General features: G+C 42.2%; 1 protein-coding gene across 6 annotated transcripts in view; it reads left to right on the forward strand.

Annotated features, from left to right (window-relative positions):
• The window catches only part of spire1b (spire-type actin nucleation factor 1b), a 40,940-nt gene that overhangs the window by 11,885 nt on the left and 3,185 nt on the right, over nucleotides 1-25,870 (forward strand). The window contains exons 3-17 of one of the 6 annotated variants that reach the window (XM_030394134.1): nucleotides 5,719-5,955; nucleotides 9,046-9,171; nucleotides 15,882-15,956; nucleotides 16,311-16,475; nucleotides 16,633-16,719; nucleotides 17,444-17,573; nucleotides 20,549-20,599; nucleotides 21,567-21,730; nucleotides 21,831-21,924; nucleotides 22,084-22,226; nucleotides 22,695-22,886; nucleotides 24,377-24,514; nucleotides 24,712-24,782; nucleotides 24,899-24,926; nucleotides 25,150-25,454. In XM_030394134.1, the coding sequence (XP_030249994.1) occupies nucleotides 5,719-5,955; nucleotides 9,046-9,171; nucleotides 15,882-15,956; nucleotides 16,311-16,475; nucleotides 16,633-16,719; nucleotides 17,444-17,573; nucleotides 20,549-20,599; nucleotides 21,567-21,730; nucleotides 21,831-21,924; nucleotides 22,084-22,226; nucleotides 22,695-22,886; nucleotides 24,377-24,514; nucleotides 24,712-24,782; nucleotides 24,899-24,926; nucleotides 25,150-25,454 (2,006 nt within the window). Of the gene's footprint in view, nucleotides 1-5,718; nucleotides 5,956-9,045; nucleotides 9,172-15,881; nucleotides 15,957-16,310; nucleotides 16,476-16,632; nucleotides 16,720-17,443; nucleotides 17,574-18,244; nucleotides 18,287-20,548; nucleotides 20,600-21,566; nucleotides 21,731-21,830; nucleotides 21,925-22,083; nucleotides 22,227-22,694; nucleotides 22,887-24,376; nucleotides 24,515-24,711; nucleotides 24,783-24,898; nucleotides 24,927-25,149; nucleotides 25,455-25,870 lie in introns of all 6 variants that reach the window. The other 5 variants (XM_030394135.1, XM_030394136.1, XM_030394138.1 and 2 more) reach the window with 5 other exon arrangements.

The following is a 25,870-nucleotide window of genomic DNA, read 5'->3' on the forward strand; positions in this document are numbered from 1 at the left end:
GACACGTTGGCTTTCGGCTGCCTTCATGCTCATTCGCCTCACAGTCACGGGCGAAGTTCTTATTTCCTGCAATCAGTCACAGTTTGCATTTAATCATTTGTGAAGAATGTGTATGTAATTACTCCATCAGGCTTTTCTTTGCTTGAGTGACAGACTAAACAGGATGCTGTCATGATCAGGGAGTAAGTTGAAGTATGCACGATGTGAGATTGTGACAGGGGAAAACACATCTCCTTTGTGATCTTCTAAAAATTGTTTTAAACTTCAGTCTCCTTTTGGTCCCCTATATTACATATGTTTGTTCACACCTTGTGGAGGACAGGAGCAAGAACACCAATGAGTACATGCAGACATTTGGTATGCTTACAGTACATGCCAATAGTAAAGGGAAGCTATGCCAAAAGAAAAATATAGTATAATTATCTAAGACCCTGTTCATTCATTGTGAGTTCCTGACTTTCCATTAGGACAAAATGAACAATTAGGGGACTGAAGTATTTTATTCTAAGTACTCATTTTGGGGAGAAGTAGAACCAGTGATTTATTTATAACTAGTGCAGTGCCTGTAAGAAAAGTGTATTCCTATAAAAAAGTGGGAGGTTAAGTAGCTTTTTCATGGACGGCCGAATGAGGCTGTGTTTGAAGGTGGGGCGTCAGGGATATTTAGGTTTGTGGTGAAATCCGATATTCCAGTGTATAATTGGCCGTTTTTGACTATTTTTGATTTTGCCATTATATTTCACCTTAAAAACTATTTACTTGGTGTCATTATTTTCAGCACAACCTCACATGTGTGACTGTACAGTTATTTTTTTATTTTGGCATACTGTATTAACACAATGGACCTAAAATCACAAAAAAAAACAACATACAATCCGAGTAGAAAAAGTTAGATTTTTTTACTGTGAAAACCACAAATATGTTTAAAAAACCTTTTTTTTTTTTTTTCTTATAATGCAAATATAAGTTGTTGTTTGCTAAATTTGTGCATACATTTTAAACATTTACGAAGTTATATGTAACTATTTACATTTAAATGCAGGCAATGCTCAGGTCTGCCTGAGCTCCTTAAGAGCTGCACTGCCTGCTCCACATTCAGCATCTTCTCATTGTTCTGACTCATTAAACAAAAAACCGACTCCACTACACACTAAACACACTACACCAAACACTACATAACACACTAACTACACACTCCAAACACGCTAAATGTCACAAATCTCTCAACTCTCAGTATCGCTGTCCGACCGTCGTTGCATGTCAATCATCCGCCTACGTCCCTCCCACGACTTCCTGTTCCTCAACAACCAAACTTGCTGCTTGGACACTTTCGTGACAAAAGCCTGTTTTTACTGTTTCTTCCTGCACCAGACACAAAGCAAACGTGACAGCAATGTTCGCGAAAAGGCGTGGCGGACATTATTTATCCTAGGTCCGGTTTTGTGCCGATGCGTCCGGTCCGTCGCCTCGGGAGATGGGCCGTGTAGCTAGTGGATAGCAGCTAGCTGCTAGCTAGCGGCTAGCTACACACGAACATCCACAGATTCCGATTCCACTTTGTTGTCCGCGCATCTCCGGATCTCCTCAGACCCGAACAGACTCGGTCCGGATTCGTTTAATCTCATTAATCCACAGCAGTCAGTTTAGATGCACAGAACAGAACAGAACGGAACCGAACCGCCGGCAAACTCCCGGTCCAGCTCGCGCCGCTGCAGGTATAAATCCGCTTGTTTCTTCAGGTATGTTGTGGGCTTGAGCTCTGCAGTGATTGGCTCTGGTGCGCACGTGACTGTGGTGGCTCTGGTGGACAATGCTCGCGAATTTGTAAAGCATTTATGAAATAATTTATTAACAGTATCATTGCAGTCCAAACAAATCGCACACCACTGAAACACGCAGCAGCCATGTTGTAAGTCTCAGGTCAGTCTGATCCTGATCCGCAGAGATATTTGACTAACACACACACACACAGACAGACAGACAGACAGACAGACAGACAGAGATTCCCTGCTTTTATAGAGAGATGGATCATTTGTGGAGGAAGAATACTAATTGACGTTGCTAAAGTGCGACTTGTCTCTGAATGTTAGATTATTTAAAGAAGTGTTACTTTTTCAAGACATATTTATCAACAATAATTTAAATCAATAATCATTCAATAATGGCTGTTTTTTGGTAATAGTTAATTTGTCGAAATGACAAATGATTGGCCAGTCACTGCTGCTGATCATCCGTCACATCCCCACTCCCAACTTTCGCCACTCCAAGATTTTTTAGTTGCCCCACCTGGCCATCCCTGTGAAGAATTGCCACTGCCTTTCCACTCCATTCATGTAAAGTAACAGATAGCCACCTACATGAACATCCTGGTTATAGAATATTGGACTATCTATGTCAGAATCAGACACAAGTTTTATTGGTAAGTACAGTAAACATAGTATGTAGAAAAAAGACAGTATAAAGAAAGATCAAAAGCAAGTACTGCAGGTAAAGAAGCATAAATAAGGAAAAGAAAATTAATACAAAAATGAAAAATATTGATAAAAAAAATAAATGTAATAGTTTTGTGTTAAGCAGTGCCTCATTTAGCATCGGTTCTAAGTGCTTGGCATAAAAAGTGCCCCCTTGAAAGACAGCTGATTATAATGGTCACAAATTCAACCTTGATTATATCATAGGCAAGTCGCTGTACTACATCTTTCATAGAGTTCCTGACGCTGTACTGTGTTCTGACTTCTACAGTAAACCAAAGAAGTAGGGTACAGAGACTGAAAGATCGATAATATATTTCAAAATGTGGAACATCTTAGCCTTCTGATGCCTTAAATCTCTGTAAGATTTAAAGATTAATTTCCGAAATCTTAAAACCTTTTTTTTTTTATCAGTCAGTAAATGTTATAAAATCAGAAAGATGTAAAAAATCTGTAGTGAATCTATTTTTGCAGATCAGATTATGTTTTAGCCTTTGACTGAATTCCTGAAGACGTTGGATTTTAGATAAGATAAGAAACAGGAGCCTGAAAAATTCACAAATTTAACACATGAAAGCATAAGCTGCCTGACAGCGCAGAACAATCCTAATCAGTCCCACTTACAACTACAGGCTGCTCCAGCTGGGGATCTCTCAGTTATAGCCTGAGGTTACACCGGGTCCCTGGAGGTGTACGTCTGCATGTGCATTGTGTGTGTGTGTGTGTGTGTGTGTGTGTGTGTGTGTGTGTGCGCGCGCCTGCATGGTGTCATATATCATTGGGTGTGGATCCGGGTGGAGCTTAGACAAAGAGGTGGCATTCAGCCATTCCCCCCTGAGGAAACCCAGCTCAGCTCTCGGTGCTGATGGGGGAGAGGAGGACAGATCTCTCATATGACTCCTCCTCCCACTGTTAGTGTCCATTGATCTGCCCTTGATCTTCACGTCTGCACACACACACATACACACATACTCTTTATGATTTAGTCTCTCTTGATGTCTCACCTTCTCCTCCCCCCTGACCTTTCTGATCCAATTTGATGACCCTCATCATCTCATTCACTGCTTCTTTTTCCTGTCGTCAGTCTTTGTCTTTTTTCATCCTTCCTGCATCCCCTCATTCCCCCTTCTTCCCTTTCTCTCCTCTCAGTGGTTTATATGCTGTCTCGCTGTCTCCCCAAGTCTTTTCTCAATGCTCAGGGCTGCAGAATAATCCCCAGTGTGATTTCCCACTCTTGTCTTTTGTCTTGGCTTTGGCATTGCTGCCTTTATCCACCATGACAGTCCAATTCCAAGCCAGATTGAGTGCTAAGCCTAGCCTCTCCTGAACTACAAGCACCAACCACTTAGGGCTGGGCAATATAAACAACACGTATGGTTATTGTGAAATGAGACTATACCATTTGCGATTTTGGATATCATTATATCGCCATATGACCTAAGTGTTGTCTTTTACTGGTTTTAAAGGCTGCATTACAGTAAAGTAATGTCATTAAAAACTTGACTGTAAAACTCACCAGACTTTTCTGCTCGTTCTAATACACTTTGCATTTACCCTAACCCTCGTTAAGGTTGAATAATGCACTGTGTCCACCATCTCGGCAGCCATTGGTTCTCCTTACAGTATTAGCTGATCCTTTTTGTCAAAGTTATATAATTGTGCGAATTCAGTTTCGAGGAACGGTTGTAGTCTCACAAGAAAAAGTGTAATTGCGGTGTGTTCAAGTGTGTCAGACTTCTAAGATTTGCCGGAGGTCAATGTGAGACACCATCAAAGTCACATTTTCCATTTTCCCACAGGCGGTTTGAGCTCATTGTCTGTCTTCTTAGTTTGACTTTTTTACCACATAGATGTGATGAAATGAGATACTGCTGCTCAGCTGACTCCTCCGTTCTGGCTGTGAAAACAGTAGCGCGGTTTCTCAAAGCAATCTCAAAAGCTTGTGTTAATCTGCATGAACCTTTAAAAAAGTATTGCTGTACTGAGTTGCGGCAAAAAAGGTAATTAGTTACATTACATAAATGGTGACCAGAAACACGCCTCAAAATGAACGGTAATGGGACATATGGGGTGTGTTTGCTGGATATGTTAAAAAATAGCTTGCTAACACACATAAATGTGTCAATGTGTGTTTATTTTAAGCCGCCCTAAAGTGGTCAAATGATCAGTTAATGCAGGTTTAAGGTTTTTTTTATACCTAGATCAAAACTGTTGTGTTTAAGATAAGGTTTTTAATGGCAAAAACAAAGTATCAGAAGATCTTTAAAAACATCTCAAACTATTCAGCATTCAGAATTTTGTGAGCACTTGTATTTTCACCAAATGTCAAATTGTATTTGGAAAAAAACTGCTTGGTTTGTTGTGGATGCTTTTATTGGTTGCTAAGCAAAGGTAGTCCCTCAAGACAAATGCAACCTCTGTGTCATAATGCTAATGTCATTCCGTTTATTAAGCCATCGTGGCTGAATAGATGAATACATTTGAAGACCGGCTTTTGGGTGTCAGAATTTTATACTAACATTTTGGATCGAGAATCTTTCTAGTCTACATGTCCTCGAAATCTAGGATGAATCCCAAACAGTGAACAAATGTCAGCTGACCTCTTACATACCTCGGCTCTTGCCTCTGAATTCTGACATTCTCTAAAAAGACTGACTCTATCTCAGTGTGGATGTGTATGATGCGAGGATGGTGCTTTCCTTGCTGCGTCACTTAATCACAAGACCCACTGTCTGTAATCTGCTCCCAGGACCAGCGTGGAAAAAGCCGCTGAGCGAGTGTAGTTGCGTGTGTGTATGAATGGCTGAGGGAGCTCGCTCATCAAAGGTTGAGGTCATGAGGTCAACATATTACAGCTGTTCAGCTCAGGCTTGGTACACAAAAGAGGATCAGATTATATAACAAAGACAGAAATCCATATTTGTTTTCATTATGTGGCAGATGAACAACAGAACAATGTCCAGGATAAAAGATGCGTTCTTTACAAATTAAAGTATTGTTTGCTTGAAAATGAATTTATCCATTTTCATTATCAGGTTTTAGTTATTTACTGCAGGTGGATGTAACAAAGGTCACCGATTAAAACAAAACTAAACAAAACATGAGAGCATGCAGATCATGTCAAATTTAAACTTTACAGGAAGACGTGACAATTGCAGAAATGAGTGTAAATATGTCAGAGCAGTAAGAACAAAGATGAGCACAGATCATGTGACGCTAAATTTTGGTTATCTCCCGTCTCTCTCAGGTGATTGAGTCCCTGGGCATCATGATCTACAAGGCTCTGGATTACGGGCTGAAGGAGAATGAGGAGAGGGAGCTCAGCCCTCCTCTGGAGGAGCTCATTGACCTCATGACCAACATGGCCGAGACGGAGAGGGATGCCTGCCCTGATGAGGGCTATGAGGCCACAGAGGAAGAAGACGAAGCAGAGGATGACCCTGACAACATTTCCAGTGTTCACGGCTACAGAGATGTCCTTCAGGTAGGTACAGTGGATAAGTGACTGTGGCTGTCATGTCTATGTTTGTTTGGTCATTGTTGGCTATTTATTCTTAAGGTTATTAGCCATTTGGCCTCTTGACTGATTGCAAACAAATCATTTTTGCTATCGCTGGAGACATAAAACACATCACTTCCTGTTTCCAGGTAGATTTTTCTAGGGGAAGGCTGTTTTATGAACAGATAATACAATTCAACCATTTTTGGATGAGCAATGGATCAAACGACTATGTGTTATGTTCAAGATGTGGCTCATACTGATGACCCATCAGAAAATGATTACCTTACTCTCCAGGTCCTCTCAACTCTAGAGAGTACTTTAGTGTCTTTGAGCTCACTGTTTTGGTTGAAGTCCACACTGTTCTGGGTCACTATCACGGCTATCATCAACCTTCTTTTCAGCAGGGTTGAGCATTTCACAACGAAAGAGTCAAATCTTTTCGTCAGGGGTTGGTGGAAACCAAAATAGAGCTAAAATGAGAGTGAATGTTACGCTTTAATACATTGAGTTGCCCAAAAAAAAACATTTCAAAACAAATGACTCCTCCCTGGCTAGCTGTTGAGACCTAAACCATGAACACCAGACCACCACTGAACCTACAGTTAGGAAATAGCACACAATCTAGCTAATTCTGGTTTCATTTGTTGTTTGATTCAACAGTGAATTCACTGTGGCCCACTGACTTCCCACCCTCCCTGTGGTTGTCCAGTGGGCTACCAGGGCACCAAGGTTTACAAGTGCCTGTTCTTGGAGGCAGCCGAGAACAGCCACTCGGCAGTGGGCATGGGTCCCACCAGGCTCCCTCCCTGAACATAGGTTGTTGAATAGCTATTAGGTGACAGAAGATCCATTTAGAAATGTTAAAGTCATGATTTCTTAGAGAAGTGCAGGTGTGAGGAATCTGAATTCATGGAGTTCAGTGATGGACAAAGTTCATACAAATTATTTACCTACCCTTAGCTTCAAAATCGCAATTTAGATTGAGTCGTTTACAAATGAAAGTCTGCCATTCAGAGTTTTGCATTAGTGAATGAAGTATTGTCAGTGAAATATGCGTCAAGTATCAAAAGTAAAGCATGTGGTCTATGATTATATCATTCATATTGATGGATTATTATTACCGACACATTTCCTTGTAAGCATTCAAATATACAAGCTGTTTGAGGCGGAGCCAGTTTAATTACTGTACAGTACTAGTTTTCATAGAACAATATGTCATATATTGTAATCTCATCAAATGTTTTACACATAAATGTTCATTTTAAAGTAACTACGTAATAGAGCTGTTAAATAAGTCGACTGCTGGAGTAAAAAGTATAAAGAGGCTTAAAGTGGAAATACAGTTCTAGACTGAACGTAATCCACAGATGAATTTCCAAGAACAGATGATATCAGGGAGGGTCGGCGAGGAAAGGACGTGTGAGAATATGATAATGTTAAACATGGCTCCCAACACAGATTACTACCACAGTGCAGTCTGGCTGCCAGCCTCATCCTTGCTGGGAGTCATGTATCTCTGATGTCCTATGGTGCACAGAGTCACTGTGTCAGTCCTCACATCGCCTCACACTGTTTACATAATGACCACATACCCAGTTGCAAACACAAAAACACACAAACGCTGCCCTCCAAGGAGATGTATCCGAGCAGTGTGGCCGACCCGATGGTGGGCTAGCTGTCAGCTCCAATTGTTGTCTCAGCGTATTTCTCCCTCAGCCCATTCACTCTCTATGCTCCTTTAGTTCACCCTTTGTCCTACTGTACTCACCCTGGATGACATGGAATACAGTATTAACTGTCATTAACTTAGTAGCACATTTATTCACTCTATGAAAAAATAACAATAGGGTATACATCTATCCTAGATACAACATTTTCTGTTATTCCTATTCCATGTGTGAAAGCAGACAGTTGTCTGTTTTTTTTTTGTTTTTTTTGCATAAGTGAAATTTTCTCTAAATGGAATGAACAATGTCCGGACAAATGGATGCCAAGAGCATGCCTAGCAATTCACCAAGGGTACCTTCTGTTCCTCTGATAGAGACAAGGACATTATTCTGTCATCACTGTTGTTTTCTCTCAAATTCTCTCTGTGTGTTTGTGTGTGTGAGCAGCAGCATGGATGACCTCAGGGATAGCTGTCTTGTGGATTGTGCTCAGAAGGCAGTAACAGTTGTTTACAAGTGTCTCTACAAATGTTTTTTAGGGGTGTTTAGTTTTTTATGCAACATCCTTTACATCCTTTGGCAAAGCTTCACGGTTAGGCATCACCAATTCTACAGTGTGGTGCAGGTGCAGGTGCAGAGGATAAATATAGATAGAGATAGAGTGCTGAGCTCTGCCAGGCCCCAAGAGTCCCCTTTGATTTTAAGGCCTTTTCACCGTTGGTACAGAACAACAAGCCAACAAACCAATAAACCAACATACGGATACAGGTGAAAACATTACCCCCTTAGAGAAGGTGATAATTGGGTATGTATGTATGTAGGTAGGTAGGTAGGTAGGTAGTTAAGTAGCCTTTGTTTAATTAGGGAAAAACAAGTTGAGAGCGCATTTAAACATTCACTGTAAATTGCTGTTGAGTGATTCATAATCAAGTATGATAAAAAGTGTAAAAATTGTGAAATCAACATTCACACAACACATACATTGGAAACATGTGTTTGGGACACCCAAGCTTAGTTGTTCAACAGAAAATTAATCAGTCATTTCAGTTAAGTAAGTAATTTTTTGATAAAAATTGGCCAAGTTCTTTGGTTCCAGCCTCTGAAATTTTCTTTAACAATTGTTTGCATGTTTCACTATTTTCTTTTTACTTTTCTAAATTTTCATTTTACAGACCACGCGATTGATTGACGTATTGAAAATACCTGGCAGATGAACTGATAATCAAAATAACATGTAACACCATAACGTCGCTGGCTGTCAAGCCAGCAGGCAACTTATCATCATTCTTTTAGAAATCTGTTCACAGACAGTGTTGAGAAAGCGCCGATGACCTCCAACATGGCTGCGATGGGGCACCGTGTGAACTGTGTACTGAACATCTCTTTACTTCATTGTCTCTTGCAGCTGTGCATGGTTCATCTGCCCAATCTATCAGACGCCCCCAGTCACTACCAGGCAGTGTGCCGGGCCCTGTACACAGAAACCAGGGAGCTACGCACTTTCCTGGAGAAGATCAAGAGTGCCAAAGAGGTGGGTCCTTGTCACCATCATCGTGGCTGTGGGCTTGTTCTGCTCTTTGTTTCAGACACATTAATTGCAGTTTAAGCCGCTGGAGTGTGTGTTTTAGTTACACAGTACACAGAAAATATATAGCAACATAACTTTTGGGTATGGTGTATGCATAAACTCTCGCTTTATAACACCAGTGTTATTTAAAAGCACTCCCTCTACTCCCCTCGTTACAGGATGATCACTGACCTTTGCATGACATAGCCGGGCATCTGTGACCTTACATACCCTCATTCACCCTATAATTAACACGAGCCTCACTCTCTGTGGAGACTATTGAAAGTGTTGGCGGAGGTCATATACTGCGGAACTCCTGATATATATCGTGACAGTAATCCATATGAAAGTAATATGACTGCTCTGCATATCACACACACTCCATATGTATCCATTTTGAAACACACACACAATTGATGTCAGTCTTTGGTGATTCTGGTAATGTTAACCTAAGTGAAAGCAGTAGGTGCTGTAGTGTTTAATGTTAAGCATTGATGCCAGTCTAAAGTCAGTTTTTCTTTCTGCTGTTGTGTATAAAAGGTTTAAATGGGCAAACCGGCGGAGCATAAAGAAATCACATGTTAGTGCGCCATCCTGCCTATATCTCAGTACGCCATCACTTCTGTGAGAAAGGGCTGTATTGTAGCATGTAATAGGTGCGGACATAACAGAGACACACACACAGAGACATTAAGACAGCAGTCAGACAGCCATGTTTCCTGTGTGACGGAGCAGAGGCGCTCAGCTGATACAGAAAGGCATCCGTGGTAATGACTGTGGATAAAGAAATGAATGGACACATGAGTGCACAGCCTGTATTCCTTATCCAGCATCCAATAAATGTGACTCACAGCGTTCGCTGACAGCTTAACCCTCGTCGTTGGCTTTCCTCATTGTTCACAACATGTAAGAATATGCTGACACATGTTTTAGATCGCTTATACCAGAGTGCTGGTTTTCAGAAATCGCCACACAAGAGAAAAAAACAACAAATACTAGCGGACAAACATCCCTTAAAAGCATCTTTCAAATCGTGAATTATTGATACATATATCCATTTGAATAAACCCTGGGTCTTTCACAGCTCTCAATTTAATGACTTGTGTTTCCCTTAAAGCTGCTGTAAGCGATACCTTCTTGTTAAAATGAGTGCCAACAGACACCACTGTTATAAAATATTTGGTCAGTAGACCGTGTCTCTCCTCCCCTGCTCGTGCAGTTCAAGACAAAAAACATTTTCTGGTATCCCTGCCCACTTTATCCAATCGGGACACAGATGTCCATATAAAGGTGGTTCTGTCTGTTTGATGAAAACACAGAGCAGGATCCTCCTGTTACGGTACCGACATTGGCCATGGCAGAACAGAGAAAGCTACAAAGAGGCAAGGATAACTGCCTCCAAAAAGGAAAGGAGTCGTGCAAGTGTCGTGACGTAAAAGGGAAGAGAAGGGATCGCTAACTGTAAAGCGGACAGGAAGTTAGCTAAAACAGCACTTATAGCAGCTTTAATTTGCAACATTAGAAGACAGGCCCCAGTCAGGGGCATGAGGTATGTTATAAGGCTTTTCTTTGGTCTTTCGATGACTTTATACAGGTGTTTTATCCACTGTTACAGTTCTACGACAATTGCACCTTGATGTAGCTGTTCAGTGAAAGGTTTAGGGATATATTACGTTGATACATTAAAACAAAAAATACAAATAAAAACTTATAGCAAAGGTATGTGACAAAGTCTGGCTTTTTTCAAAGAGCAGGAGAGGGTCTTTTGACTGTTATTTATCCTTAATTTGTATGTTAGTTAAGCATTCATTAGCAAAATAGTTCAGAGGAAAAAAAAGATATCACTTTGCCTTTGCAGAGAATTAGCAGTGTCTCTCTTTCAGGGTTGCATTGATATGTGGTGCACATCAGAAGTTCAGAGATATAAAGGTATATACACTGGAGGGGTGTTGCCATTATTTTCCAACAGTAAATTCACTTATGTGTAACGCATGGTTCAACCCCCTTTTTCACCACAAAGTCACTTTTTTACAGCCCCTTGTATTGATGATGCTCGATTACTAATGTGGGTTGTGTTTATAGATTTGGTACACTAATCGGCATTTCACTTGTGCTGTCCATCAGCTACAATAACATTAAAAAGAATGACATTAATAATGGATATAATTAAAGATAAGTAGATTTTATTATTAGTTTCATGGCCTCCATGCTGTTTTAGAGGATATTCCAACGTGACAAAAAACAATGATATACACGTACATTTTGGCAGTTTTGATAATGGGCCACTGTGAAGGAGGATGGATGGATGTTTGTTGTGCATGTCAGGCGTAGATAACAATATCCAGAGACATGCTGACTCTGAGTTCAGGTTCTCTCAGCTGATATTCAGACAGGCATGAGTCAAGTAATCATGTGAGAGAGGGTCGTGGTAGGTAGGTGGGTCTGTGATGTAACATGTTTCCAACTTGTTCACATACCAGAAAGGATTAATGTTCGATGTATGATTGGAGCGCAGCCTGTTATGGGTCATTTGTCCTTCTTCAAAAGGGAGCTGCTGGTGATTTCCAATTATATTCCCCAGTGATGTGTAATTAGCAGGTTTGCACAGTTAGAATGCATCATAATCATCACTGTCCACTCGATGACATGGCTTGAAAATGAATGGTTTTGGGAGAATGACCATGAGCTCATTGTATAATAATTTCCTCACTGATGCATTATATTAGCTCATTTTTCAGATCAAGTTCACATTGGGGCTTGTTCCTCCAAACACAACGACATGATTTGTTTCTGTACAGGTCTTCATTCTTTTGTTCTTCAACACATTCATTTAGACGAAGTGCAGGAGTCATTTGGGCTTTGTTTCTGCTCAGGAGCATTTTGGAGCTCAGCTGTGGGTTGGAACATTTCCCGTGAGGAGTGGTGTGTGTGTGTCTGTGTGTGTGTGTGTGTGTGTGAGTGTGTGTGTGTGTGTGTGTGTGTTCCACCTCAGGGTTCCTTCCTGCTATGCACTACTGCTGCTGCCCTTTCAGTGTGCGTAATGCATCTGAATGAATAGAGGGGATTTGGTTGGTTACATAACTCTCTGTTAGGAGAGAGAACTTATTGCAGGGGTGGAGAAGGCTGAGAAACAACACTAAGGGAGAGGAAACTTAGGGAATGCAACGTCTTTAGCCTTGAGAGTGAACAAGAAATGTTTTTAAAAACAGTCATCACTTTGTTTATCATTGTATTGGGCACTTCAGGTAACACAGGTACACAATTCTTGCATGCTGTTTTTGAAGGACAAAGATTTGATGGCTAAAGGAGGACAACAATGAAAAATACTGAATGAAATGGGACCCTGATGAAATAAATATTGTATAATGACTGATTATTATTTTATCCTACTTTTCCATTGTATCCTTTTATTGTACCTTTAAAAAAAAAAAAAAAAACTAGCTAGTAACCTCAGTGATGTTGGTCTGTCAGCTGCCTGTCTGTCCAACAACCACTGGATTGATTGACATTAATTGTGTCAGACGTTAATCGCTCCCATAATAATGACCCCTGGCTTTACTTCCAACACTGACATGACATCATAAAAAATATGAAATGCAATAAACACATTGAGGACATTACAAATTGTGGGCCAACAGAAAGCCCAACTGTCTCCAGATGCTAGCATAGCAAGAGATCTTACTTCAGTGTCATCAGCAGCACATATGGAAGACTTAAATGTTGGGAAGCCTCCCGGTGAACTGGTGCGTGTGAGGCAAGGTCAGAAAGACCAGTGTGTGTGTGTCTGCATGTGACTCTGTGGTTGCATATTTATGCCTGCATGATGCGTTCGCAGATCAGTCAGCGTGAGCAGGATGAGTGGGTGTGTAACAGTTGTGTGAAAGCTCCTGCCTGTTAATGTATGTATATGAGTCTGTGCCTGTGTTTGTCTGATTTTCTGCCTCAGTTTCCATATATACATTATGTGTGTCAAAAACACCCAGGCGCCTCCCACCCCCCGCTTGCCAGTGTGCATGGCAGAGCTGTGCCAGCCCACAGGGGGATCTATCTTTATCCATCCACCGCGCCAGCCGTGGCTGCGAGTTGTCTCTCCACAAAGACGCCTCCTGCTGCTGGAGACTCACAGCAAGGCAGCTGAATTATTGGTGATTTACAGAAACAACTCAGCCTCCTGTTTGCTCACGGATAAATGCTTCTTGTCAGCTCTTGAGAGCTGAAAATGAATAACAAACAGCAGAATTACGGACTTGAAAAAATGAGGTAGTGGATGCAGTTGGTATAAATGCTCTAATTATTCAGGCGGACTTGCAGCAGTAGAGCGGTGTTGTCCACACAAGGGCCGCCGCGCATGCTTTAATTAAAATGCTGTCCCGATCGAGTGCAGAGAACACTGCTTAATCAAACCTTTTGAAATGGAAATATGTGGCTTTGATGTGATTTCATGACACGCCACTCACACCAACAAGATAATGGTGTTTAAAAGCAACTGAACTAATCTCTCTTTATGCTCTTCACCGGCTGGATTTGAGTGTTTTAATTAGACGGGCTGTTATAAACCATTAAGCTCTTGAGTGTTACCTCATGACACCGAAGTACTGTAAACACTAAAGGCATGCAGAGTTACAATGCAGCAAAGTGCGATATGTTGTGAGTCATATTATGTAACCGATACATTAAGCCTAACAGTTCAGTCGAGGCAGCTGTTCCCTGTCAGGATGATGGTTGACTGTGATTTCACGAGGTCGGCGTGGGCTGGGCAGACTCCCGTCCCCTGATCGTCTTATCAAACTCTGCTGGGACGCGACAAGAATGGTCTCACCGCTAATATTAACCACAGGGAACATATTCCATCAGCTTACTGCTCTCAAACGCTGTTGTTTCCTTCGACTACTTCCTCTTTCTCTGTTATTCTCTTTTATCACACACACACACGCACACACACACACACACACACACACACACACTGGCATTGTCCTCAGTTGAACTTAGAAAGCAGCAGAGGAATGCAGGTATAGCTCCTTGTTTTCCCACAGACATGCTGTCAGTCAGGCTGTTAGTGTTTTACAACACACTAATTGCCTCACGTCGCGCAGGTTCACACAGGTGTCAGGATGGAGGAGCTAGGTTTACTGTTGACTGCCTCACTCACTCAGGAACTGTCTCAGGTCCATGTCTTGCCACTTTTAAGTGGTGCCGAACATAAAAAGGGGATTTTTATTATATTTTGTGCATTTTCGTGGACTTGTTTGACAGGACCGGCGAAGACTGAAAGGAAATAGGCAGAGAGAGGGAACAACACGCAGCAAAGGGCCACAGGTTGAATGGGAGCCTGTGGTCTGCTGCATTGAGGACACAGCCTCTGCAGATGGGGAGCATGCTCCGGAAAAATGATCTTCAAGAAAATGCGAGCTGTTCTGTTGTGTAGTGTTGCTCGCAAAAACAGAACAAATCAAAAACCTGAGTTGGAAGTCTAAATTAGATTCTTAGCTGCTGTTACGAAGTAAATGTAAAAAAATTATTAAATCTAAAGTGGTTGTTATGCCAACATTCACCAAATGTTACAATGCTGATGTTCATTAGGTTTACTGTGTTCACCGTCTTAGCTAAGTGTGCTAACATGTCAGCAATTTTGTGAATGGGCCTTTTTTTCACTGAATACATTTTGACTTGACATGGTCAAGGAAAAGCGCAGGTGTCATTAATAACATTATTCAAGTGTCCCAGTAAGCCATGACAGTGTGACAGTTTGCTGGCATGAACAATACTCTGAAACAGAAGCAGCTAAAAGGAATTCAGTCGTCGTTACTGTGCTATTATTTACACTTTAGTATTTACACTGCCTTTTCTGCTGTGACATGTCAAAATGTCTTCAGTGAAAGTCAGTGAGCCAACAGCCATGCTACCACCAGGCTAATGCTCAATGAAAAGAAAACCAACCTGTCGGGTACGTTTGATTCTTAGCGGTCGTGGAGAAGTTAATATAAAAACGACAATAAGGCTGTGTTTGTGATGCTAACATGCTGACAGATACAATACTAACATGCTAGTGTTTAGCATGTAATGACGTGGACCATGGGCACATTCTTTACTTAGCATGTGAGCAGGCTTACATTTGCTGACATGTGAAATTAGCACCGGGCAAACAGAGCCGTCAAAGTCAAAGATAAACAGACATTTCATGGCTTACCATCCAATAGTAGGTGAGATCATTTCAGTCTGGACCAGATGACCAATCAACCAACTTTGTCATCGCTTGAGCGTAGTTGCTAGCATTGCAAAAAATGCAAATGTGGTGTGTTTTGCCCTTGAGTTGCATTCTTTTTAAGCCTCTTTAAACCCTCCTGTCATGTCAGTCAAGCAAAGGTAAAATGACAATCTTTCATTACATAAACTACGAGCAGTTATTTTGAGGTGGCGCCAGTCTTGTGAAGATACAGTGTGTGAAAATGGTGCCTGGTAGTGTATCACATATTAAGTGTTAAATTGATACTGAATGGCACCAGAGTGTTTTTTTCTTCCACAGGGCTAAACTGGAGACACAGCAGTGACTTTGTTGGTCCACGTGTACTGGCTCTTTATCCTTCTCTATTGAGCTTTTTTTTTTTTTGTTAAATATCCTTTCTGATTTCTTCTTTAATATTCAAACTGTGTGTCTCTCTCTCTCTTTCCACCAGAATCTCCGTAAGATGGAGGCAGAGTCATCGGAGGAGCCTGGCCGAGACCTGAATGAGCTACAGAATGACGACTGGGTAGGCAACTGGACTTCTGACCTCTGACCTCCAGCCTCAACTGATCTCAAGTCTAGCTCACTGAAAACAAAAAGGGGGAATCATACTCCCTTATGGTTTTACATCAAAGATTCTCCATGACTACATGTTCTCGTAAAGAAATCATTACGAATGCATGTTACACTCTAAATAGGCAGCGGTTAAAGAACCTTTAAGGAACCATGTTGGGATGGATACTGCTCCCCTCCTTATTGTGTGAGCACAGAGAGGTCAGAGAACGGGTGATCGCCATTGTCCAAATAAATTCATGTTCGCAGGGTCATGGTATTTTCTGCTTCATTTTTTTGTCATGCTGCCCTTTGCTTGCTCCGTCAGGCTCGATTCTGGGTTCAGGTGATGAGGGACCTGCGTGAAGGAGTCAAGCTGAAGAAGGTGCAGGAGCGCCAGTACAACCCGCTGCCCATCGAGTTCCAGCTCACTCCCTATGAGATGCTCATGGACGACATCAGGTCCAAACGCTACAAACTGCGCAAAGTCATGGTCAGTGTCCAATTTGGACCACACGTTGATATTGATGCCAAGATGCCTGCCTGCTGCTTGGGTCACTTCTGCTTTCTTATTGTTCCAATCAAAAAATGTCAGTCTTCATGTCTGTGTTAACCTTTTCCTACATTTTGACCCTAATCTGTTGTTTCAGGTAAATGGGGACATCCCACCCAGGTTAAAGAAGAGCGCTCACGAAGTCATCCTGGAGTTCATCAGGTCCAGACCACCTCTCAACCCTGTAAGTACCACTTAAGGTCTATGGGCTTAAATATCACAACCCATCCTCAGGCAGCCTGTAGAAACCTGCGTTCATTAGAACAGACCAGTGAACTATCTTCAATAACTATTTAGCTAGAAAAGGGGTTTCCTACCTTTATAGGTTGGTGACTTTTTAAGCAAAGCAGGATCTATGTACATACTAACCAGCTCTGAGTTCTATCATGTGTTTATCAGCCGGTGACCATTTCAGCCAAAGGGTGAATCGATCCCTTGTTTTATTTGAACACGTTTTAGAGACTCAAAGAGGTGAAATAATCCAGTAAATGAGAGTAAAAATGCAAAGATTATAGGAGAAAAAAGGGATGCTCTAAACTGGATTCTATTTCTTTAATACCATCACATAAAAAATAAATCTCTTTTAAAATGCAGTATATTTAAAATCTGAATTTTAAAAACCACCACAGCCTCTCTGTGAAATATGCATGTTGCAGCTGTCTCATTCCAGTGAAATGCTGCGTTCATCAGTTCTCTGCTGATATGAATCTTACTGCAGGAGTAGCAGGCGCTGTTTCAGCAGGGCCCTCAGGTCTTGTTAATGAGGTGAACAATCAGTCACAGGAGGTATGAGGAGGGAGTGATGAACAAGTCTGCTGGCTGTAACCCTGTTCGTTAGTCTAGGTTGTGCTCCACTCTGCTTATTCTCTGTCGTTATGCACAATTTGCCCATCGTCGACTTGCGCCAGGTGTCAGCCCGTAAGCTGAAGCCACAGACCCAGCCTCCTCCGACTCTCCATGAGCGGATCCTGGAGGGAATCAAATCAGAGAGGAAACTTCGACCGGTGTCGCCTGGTGAGGTCCGCAGGGGAAGGCTGGGTAAGGACACTCTGCGCTTCTTATTCCAAGATGTTGGGATATTTTACACTTTTGTGTCACAAAAAATATGCACACCCTCATGCACATGAAAAAAAAAAACATACTTCAGTCTGAAATGTACTTTTTAAGCTGAAGTATGGAGCTGATGCTTGCACCTGCTGGGCATCATGTGCAAAGCAACTAAATTCAGTTGAGAAATGTGTAAATAGCTTCATCATTTTGAGCTACTCTGTTTAGCTTCCTTTTACACATTACTACACTATTATTTGTGCCTCTGCTTTTGGCTGTCGTAGCTAATGCTCTCTAACTTTTCATATTTGTGTTGCAACTAATGCCTTTTATTGTTTTGCTGTACTACATGGCGATATGTAGTGGAAGTCTTCCATTAATATTAATGCTAAGTGTCTGCAATTCCGTTACCACTAACAACACTGTTACCGCTATTGTTTCTCAATGTCAGTAATCTCTCACCATTGGCTGTGACTTATTTGAAATCCTGTTAAGAGGGTGGTTATACCTACAATTTAGGAATAAGCATGCTGTACCCCTGCATTCCTTTGCCTAATAGAAGCAGATTACAATCTTTGAATGTATTACAGTAACACTTGCCTTAATCTGACTCCTAATCACAAGCAATAACTGTCCAATGCCATGACTGTTTCTCGTTGCAGTAATTCGGCCACTTAGCATGTCTTTCAGTTTTGATGCGTCAGGTAAAGTCTACCCCGCTGCTTACCTGGCTTTTTTTTTTTTAAATCTCTTTTTCTTTCCCTCCTCGTTTGGCCGCTCATCTGCTCTCTCAGCCCGCACACACATCGAACACAGTGTATCAGCACTCCGCACACGCATCTCATGTCATGCTTCAGTGGTTGGTGATGGTTGGCCGGGGTCTGTGGAGGTGAAATCATGGTGATGTGAGACACTGGTCAGTAGGAGGACGCTGATGAGAGCAAAATGATGAGTGACACATGGACCAACAGGATTCTAATTTTTCTAGGGAATTTGATGGGTATGGGTACATATGGTGGGTGTTGCATACGCTGCTCAATGAATGCACAAAAAAAAAGCATTAAGTCCTTCTTTTTTGAAAAAAAAAAAAGAAAAGAGAATATAAGCTAATTGAATGAATAAGAAATAAAATTAACGTAAATACTTTTTTTTGTGTTCGGGCTATGTACATTAGTGTACGATCCAACCCCAGGTGCAGGTACAAGGGGGCACATTAAAAGATCCAAGAGTAGCTTATCTAATAAAAAAAAACACAAATGTGTTTTTATGATGGAGATAAGTACACAAATAGGATTTGAACTCATATTGATTATCACAATATCAATAGCTCAACTCAACTCACCTTTATTTGTATTGTACCTTTTTCATAGAGGCATGCAGCCCAAAGTGCTTCACTAAGCAAAAAGTGCAATAGTGCCTCAGTGCACTTCAAATCTTTCTTTAGAGGAAGTCATTTGGTGTGATGGTGCTACTGAGAGCTAGTACAGCTCATACACTTTTTTCTTATATGCAGCTCATGTGAGAGAAATGGACATAATTAAATCAGCCTACTGATTTCTAACCGCTAAGAATAGTCCTACCATTGCTAAGTACATCATCTATCAAACATACTGCTGTACTGCGAATCTTAATTGGATGTGCATGCATCCAGCCATCTAATCAAGGAATGAAAAGGAGCAGCTGAAAGAGTTCCTGCCACCTCTGTCTCTTAAAGACCCATCAGCTTCATACAAAAGAGTCTTTTATGTACCCCCATGACTTTGCAGAATTTAATCAGGGTGCAGAAGGATCAGTGTGCAGCCTCATGCTCTGCACAGCACTGGACACTCAGCAAACTGAGTTATGTTCTCTCAGTGGTGATGTTTTTCGCTTCAAGTTCATATGACCAACCAGATGAGACAGTTCTGATTGAGGTGATAAGGAAATACTGCTGAGGCAGGCGAATCAGATTATTGCTGTGCTCCACTGCCCTCCTACTGAAGCTAGTATCTCTCATCACACCACAAGCTTTATCACCTCACGCTTACTCATTCATGCTGTCTGATAATGTGTGTGTGTGTGTGTGTGTGTGTGAGACCTGCCCTCTACAGTGGATCATTTTTATTCGGAGTGAGCAGGTTGTTTCTTACTTTGCTCCATATTTCAGGGGGAGATGGTAGCCCACAAGTCACTGACACTTTAATAAACATGATTAAGGTTTTAATCAGGAACATGAAAATGCTCCCTCAAGGGGGAAATCCATTTCACAAGATATAAACACGGTGGTTACACAACTCATGCACCTCTGGATCATTTAAGTTATGTTTGGCAGTTTTTTCGGTAACTGGCAAAATGGAGATGATGTGTCCTAATGGGGTGTTTCTAATGCATTAACAGTTTCATGGAATAGCTTCATATTTTGGAGAATATACCTGTATTTGTTTTCTTGCAGAATTAGATGTGAGTGAGAACAAACAACATGTTCTGTCAAAGATGTCTACGTAGCCAGTGGGTGATTAGCTTAGCTTAGCATAAGGACTAGGAGCAGAGGGGGGGGAACTAGCCTGGCTCCCTCCAGTGTTTAAAAAAATATACTACACACTTATTAACTTGAGTTAATAAGAGTTAAATGTGTGTGTTTTTCTTGGCAAACACTTCTCCACACTGGGACTTGCTTCTCTAAGCTGTAGCTATCTTTGGCTGAAGTGGCCAGCTGACGTTGGCGTGTACCTCAGTTGGCCAGGTAGCTCTGCTCATCAAATTTTCAGTGAGAATCCAAATAAGGGACATTTCCACCGGTTTTGAGCTGCTGCTGCCATGAACGGTGTGTTTTGCTTTTGATGTGTTTTGGAATTTTCTTCGAGCTACACCTCGGCTTCAGCTGAAAAGCATCCTGACACATTATTGGGATCTAACAACACAGACATCATAAATTATTGGAGTAGTCTTATAGCTATCCTAATGCAGCAGGTGTCCCCCTTTTTTAGGTTTTGGCATGACTCGCAGTATGCCACAGGATATGTTCCGTATTGGACTAGGTAAAGTATGAGCTGCTGTGGTTTGGAAGGCCTTGTTAACCCTAAACCTAATGGCCATATCTGTCTGCCTCCCTGGCTGTAAACTAATATCTCCTCTTTGAGTATTTGAAGCTTGAAGCCTGGCTGAGAAACAGGTAGAGTGCACCATTGTGGCTGATTATGGCCGGTTTATTTGTGTTTGGAGTTAAATCCAAAGCCTGGTGATGTAGTCTCGTAGGCATCTTAGGTTGCAGACGGACAGTTAGTTCCAGTCCAGCAGCTGAAATGGCGGGCCCATGTGGATGCTTTTCCCAACAAACAAGAGACTGAAAGGAGAGAAGAGAGAGGTTTCAGGGCTCCCATAGATCCTATCAGCTGCAGCTCTTTATCTGTCTTTTGCAGCACTTCTCTGTCTCCTCTTCTCACCCTCCCTCCCTCCCTCCCTCCCTCTTTTCAACCATTTTGCACCCCTAGAAACAACAGCTAGTGTCAGGCAGCTTGGTATGTGGTTGTTTTCGGACATACAGTAATAACTCCTCTCCGTGTAGAATGATCTTGTTAGTCAGTTTGTCAATTTCAATGATTCAGCTCCCCCCCAAAATATACCCTGGAGGATGTCAGGAGAGAGAATCCAATTTTAGGAGTTCAGAGGTTGAATATTTCATGAGAGAGGCATCCATGCTCTGTGTGTAACACCAGCCTGCTCCTCTGCCCCCCCTCAGACCAACTTAACTCACCCTTCCCGACCTCTTTAACCTTGGAATGGATCTCAAGACTCAGTCCTCTTTGTAGATTCATCGCATCTTCTCACCTCGTATAAAAGCTGTGATTTGAAAAAAAGTCCCCCTTTCCGGGGGCAGAACAGAACAGGCAGAGCGAGAATAATGCTGGATGCAAGGAATCACACGAGGAGGTGTTTTGAGGTTCATCTCAAGTGCTTTTTTCCTCCTTTTATCTCAATGACTCCCCTGTGTGTGACTCTGTGCAGATGAGTTTAGTCCATACATGGGCAGGAGGACGTCCAGCACTCTGTCTCTGACCAATGGCTCAGCATCTCCGAGGGCCGAACCCTCCGGCTCTCAGTCTGTGCCTCAGAGGAAGAGGCTTCTGAAGGCTCCCAGCCTCGCCGAGCTGGACAGCTCTGACTCTGACGTCAGTATGAGTTTGCATGTTTGGGATGAATGTTTAGAAATTACGTCTGGCACGTGCGGAGCCTGTAATTATGAAGTGCTTGGCTATTACATTCATTCAGGATGAGATTATTGGGCGCCGATCAGCCAGCAGCTCCAGTGTGGCTACATCTGTGATGGATGATACATCCCCGGAGTCTGCGGTGGGGAAGAAAAGTGAGTCGGGAATTATTTCTACATCCCTGAAGAATGCCTTCTCAACTACACCACACACTGTTTTCCTGAGATTGTGCTCTTTTTAACCGATCAATGAAACCCACCAGTTAAGCTGTTGCGTCTCTTCTCTTTTACCTCTCTCTCCTCTACGAACACCAGCTCCGCCCATGTTCCTGCCCATTTCCTCTACACCCCAGCCAGAGAGGCGCAAGACCCCCCAGAGGAGACATTCCATCGAGAAGGAAACCCCGACCAATGTCCGACAGTTTCTGCCGCCCTCCAAACAGAACTCCAAGTCTCTGGTGAGTCAGACACCTTTCAAGACCTGCTTATCCTCAATGGATTAAATGTGAGATAAAAATGATGCTTAAGTTGCAAAAAAGAGGCAGGATACGAAGCATTCATTGTGGTTTTATTATTTTCAAACGGTTCGTAAGAGCAGTTACAAACAACGAATGGCGCAACAGTATCACGGCATATTGCTGTGGGCTCTCTGAGGGCAGCGTCGCCTGGCAAAGTTTTAATCCAGCCCCGAACCACAGATCCTGTCCAGTGACTTAATAAGGAGACGGAAAAGATGGAGAACTGGAGAATTGGTGAGGGAGGGCAGGATCCTCACAGAGAAACAAATGAGACGGGATTGAAATGAAACACTCACTGTCATCTCTCTTTTATATCTGCCTGACATGTGTCCTGCTGGATTTCTTCCCTCCTCTTCTTCTGTCACTAAATCCACTGTATGTGCTCGCATTGTCCCCTGGCAACTGCAGGAAACCTTCTCCTCCTCCTCCTCCACACACACACCTTCACCTTCTCTCGTTCAGGTTCTCCTCCGCCCTTCTCCCTTCACTCTCCAGCCCTTGCGGAGCTCCAACCCTATCGAGGCATTTGTGTTGGGGTTGATGAAGGCAGTTTTTGCCCTGTGCAGGGGCATTTACATCAGAGGAAGAGAGTCGGACAAGGTTTGCCAGTCTCCCATAGTCCGTCCTGGTTTAATAATAACTGTAGCTGCCCATCCTCTCCTACTGCTTCCTGCTTCGCTAGAGATCAGTCACCTGTAGAGCACAATGCTGCAATAATAGACTGAGGAGAACTGCTTTTTTTATCAGATGTGTGATCATGCAGCTAGTGATCAATATCATTTATTTAAAGGTCCCATATTGCAGAAAGTGAGATTTCCTGCCGTTTACGGTTGCATGCTCATGCCCGTCTGAGCTAACCAATCAGAGCAGACTGAGCTTTTAGGGATGGGAGCCTTAAAGAGACTCTTTAACAGAGTGATCAGACAGAGGGTGAATAGATGTGTTGCAGCAGTGGACAGTATGAGAAAAATCATGCAAACATTTTCTAGTAGACACTGAAATTAAAAGCATGAATCTTAAAATAAGCACACAATATGGGACCTTTAATAATCTCTCTCCCCACTGCTTTAGATCACATTTTAACACCCAGACAGTAGGTAGCCGCAACTAAAATTCATTTAAACCAGCAGTGGTGCTCAACAAAAAATGAAGCATATGTCTGCGAGTTCTGGGGTGTATTTACAATAAAGTGTGTGATTTTGACCTCCATAGTTTGGTTAATTTGTAGCACTATAATTCAGTATAAGGAAACAGTTCAGTAACACATATTTCTCAAGATTTGTTGTCTGATGCTTCTTCCCCAGCTTTTCCTCCCATTCAGTCACAACACAGCATTCTGTAGCTGTCAGGAGTCATGAGATCAGCAGGAGCTACTGTGGATTAACTTGTACTATAGAAGTCAGTCAGTGACTCGTGATGTGTGACTGTTTAAATGCTTCCGACAGGATGTCATGGCAAACCAAAAAAACACACACCAGTTACATTAATGTTTTTTCAATGTGAAATGAACTAATCGAGTCCAAAACAAAGATCTGTACGAGCTGTTACAGCTGTTTGCTGTACTGAAATGTAAAACCATCAACCACATCGTCAACATTTTATTTTTCATTTGTTACTTCACAGAGAGTATGATGTAACCCACTTCCTTTTGATTAGAACCTAGTTATACCAACAGAACCAAGGCACAATGCCTTCCCCCAGTCAGTTTAAATTAAAAAATGTTTTACAGGTATGTATCACAGAATATATACAGTGGCAGGTAACACACACCTCTTCCAGGCAATTATTGCCCAGTTTGTGAGGAGCTCCGCTGCCCTGCATCGCTGCTGGGATCATGTCTTCCCGTCAGTCCAGTTGTTTACGCATCGTGAGCCCTCTCTGAATCTGCCTCTTTCTTCAGTAAGAACAGTGAGAACATCTTTGTGAGCCAAATGCAGTCTGGACCCACACAGGCTGCACTGAAAGATGCAGAGGGATGGCCGCATGTGCACTGAATGATAAACACTGAGCTCTGTGTGTGAGAGCTGCCGTTGCCAGGGTCACTGACGGTTGTGTGTGTCTGTACAATATACGCGCTTGTGTTGCTGCAGGAGGAGTTCTGTTTCCCCGTGGAGTGTCTGTCTCTGACCGTAGAGGAGGTGATGCACATCAGACAGGTGCTGGTTAAGGCAGAGCTGGAGAAGTTCCAGCAGTACAAAGAAATCTACAACGCTATGAAGAAGGGAAAGGTGACTTCTTTTGTGACACATGTTCCTTGTTTGGTGTACAGTATGAGACATCAAGTGAAGGAGTTGGGCTCTTGACTTCCCCGTGAGGGAAAGAGTGCACATCTTTCTTCAGAGTTCCAACTAATCACATTTTATGTCAAACTAATCTAATGTTTGCATGACTATTTTTATTCTCTCTTCGTCTTTTTTTATTGCAGCTTTGCTTCTGTTGTCGAACCAAAAGGTTTTCCTTTTTCACCTGGTCCTACATCTGCCAGTTTTGCAAAAAGTAAGACATCTTCACCTTATCTTCACCTTTTGCACGTCAAATAAAAACTATTCAGGAGGACGTTTGACAAGAGTTCATTCATCACTTGCTCTGTTGTCTCTGTTTTCTCCTTGCAGGCCTGTGTGTTCGCAGTGCTGCAAAAAGGTAGGCCAGACAGTCCAGTCAGCTGCCTGTGCAGCATGAAAAACTGCCTCTTGTTGTTTTCATCAGTCAGCTGTCAGTATTGTGGTGTCACATTCAAAATAAGGGCAAATACTGTTGAAGGCAAACTTAAGGATTAAAATCAAACTATGATTGACATCAGAATTGACTGCCAATAACTATCATGCTTCTCTTTATTAACATTCATGTCTTCCCACTCTAATAGATGCGGCTGCCATCCAAACCTTATTCCAGCTTGCCCATCTACTCCATTGGCTCAACAAGCACTCTCCCCAGGGATAGGCTAAGTGCCATGGCTGTTGTAGGACAAGGACTCTCTGTGGCAGGAGGGCCAGGGCCGGGGCCAGAGCCATCAGCAGTAAAAGGGGCCACGGCGCAGTCCCCTATTAAAGAAGCGACAGCAGGAGCATCTAAAGGAGCTGGAAAAGCCCCTGGAGCAGCAGCTGCTGCTAAATCTGAGAAATCCAGTGGTAGCCCACAGCGCCACGGCATTCAGAAGACTATGTCGAAGTAAGAGCTTTGAGCATAATTATTCAGATAGAGGAAGTCATACTATTTATGTCATTATAATGCACATCTCCTATAGAGAGTTTGTATTATATTGGCACAGTGGATTAAAATGCACACTGTAGTGAGTCAGTGCACATACTTAAAAAGAAATGAATTGCACAATGTTGCAAATACTAAAACATATGCAAAAGATGAAAACACATTTGCTCATAATCACAGAATATAAAAGAAACATTTAAACAAAATAAAAATACAACAGATCTTCAATCATATTAGCTACTGCTCATACAGTATATCTAGTTTGTATCTGTGTACCACAGTGCACTGTCACTGTGACATCTAGTGGCTGATAAGAGGAGAGGAGTCAAATCTTCATTGTTAATTTCATCAACTGCTACTTGTGAGATTTTTACTCT

Source organism: Sparus aurata, chromosome 17 (genome assembly GCF_900880675.1).
Source record: "Sparus aurata chromosome 17, fSpaAur1.1, whole genome shotgun sequence".
Lineage (NCBI taxonomy): Eukaryota > Metazoa > Chordata > Actinopteri > Spariformes > Sparidae > Sparus > Sparus aurata.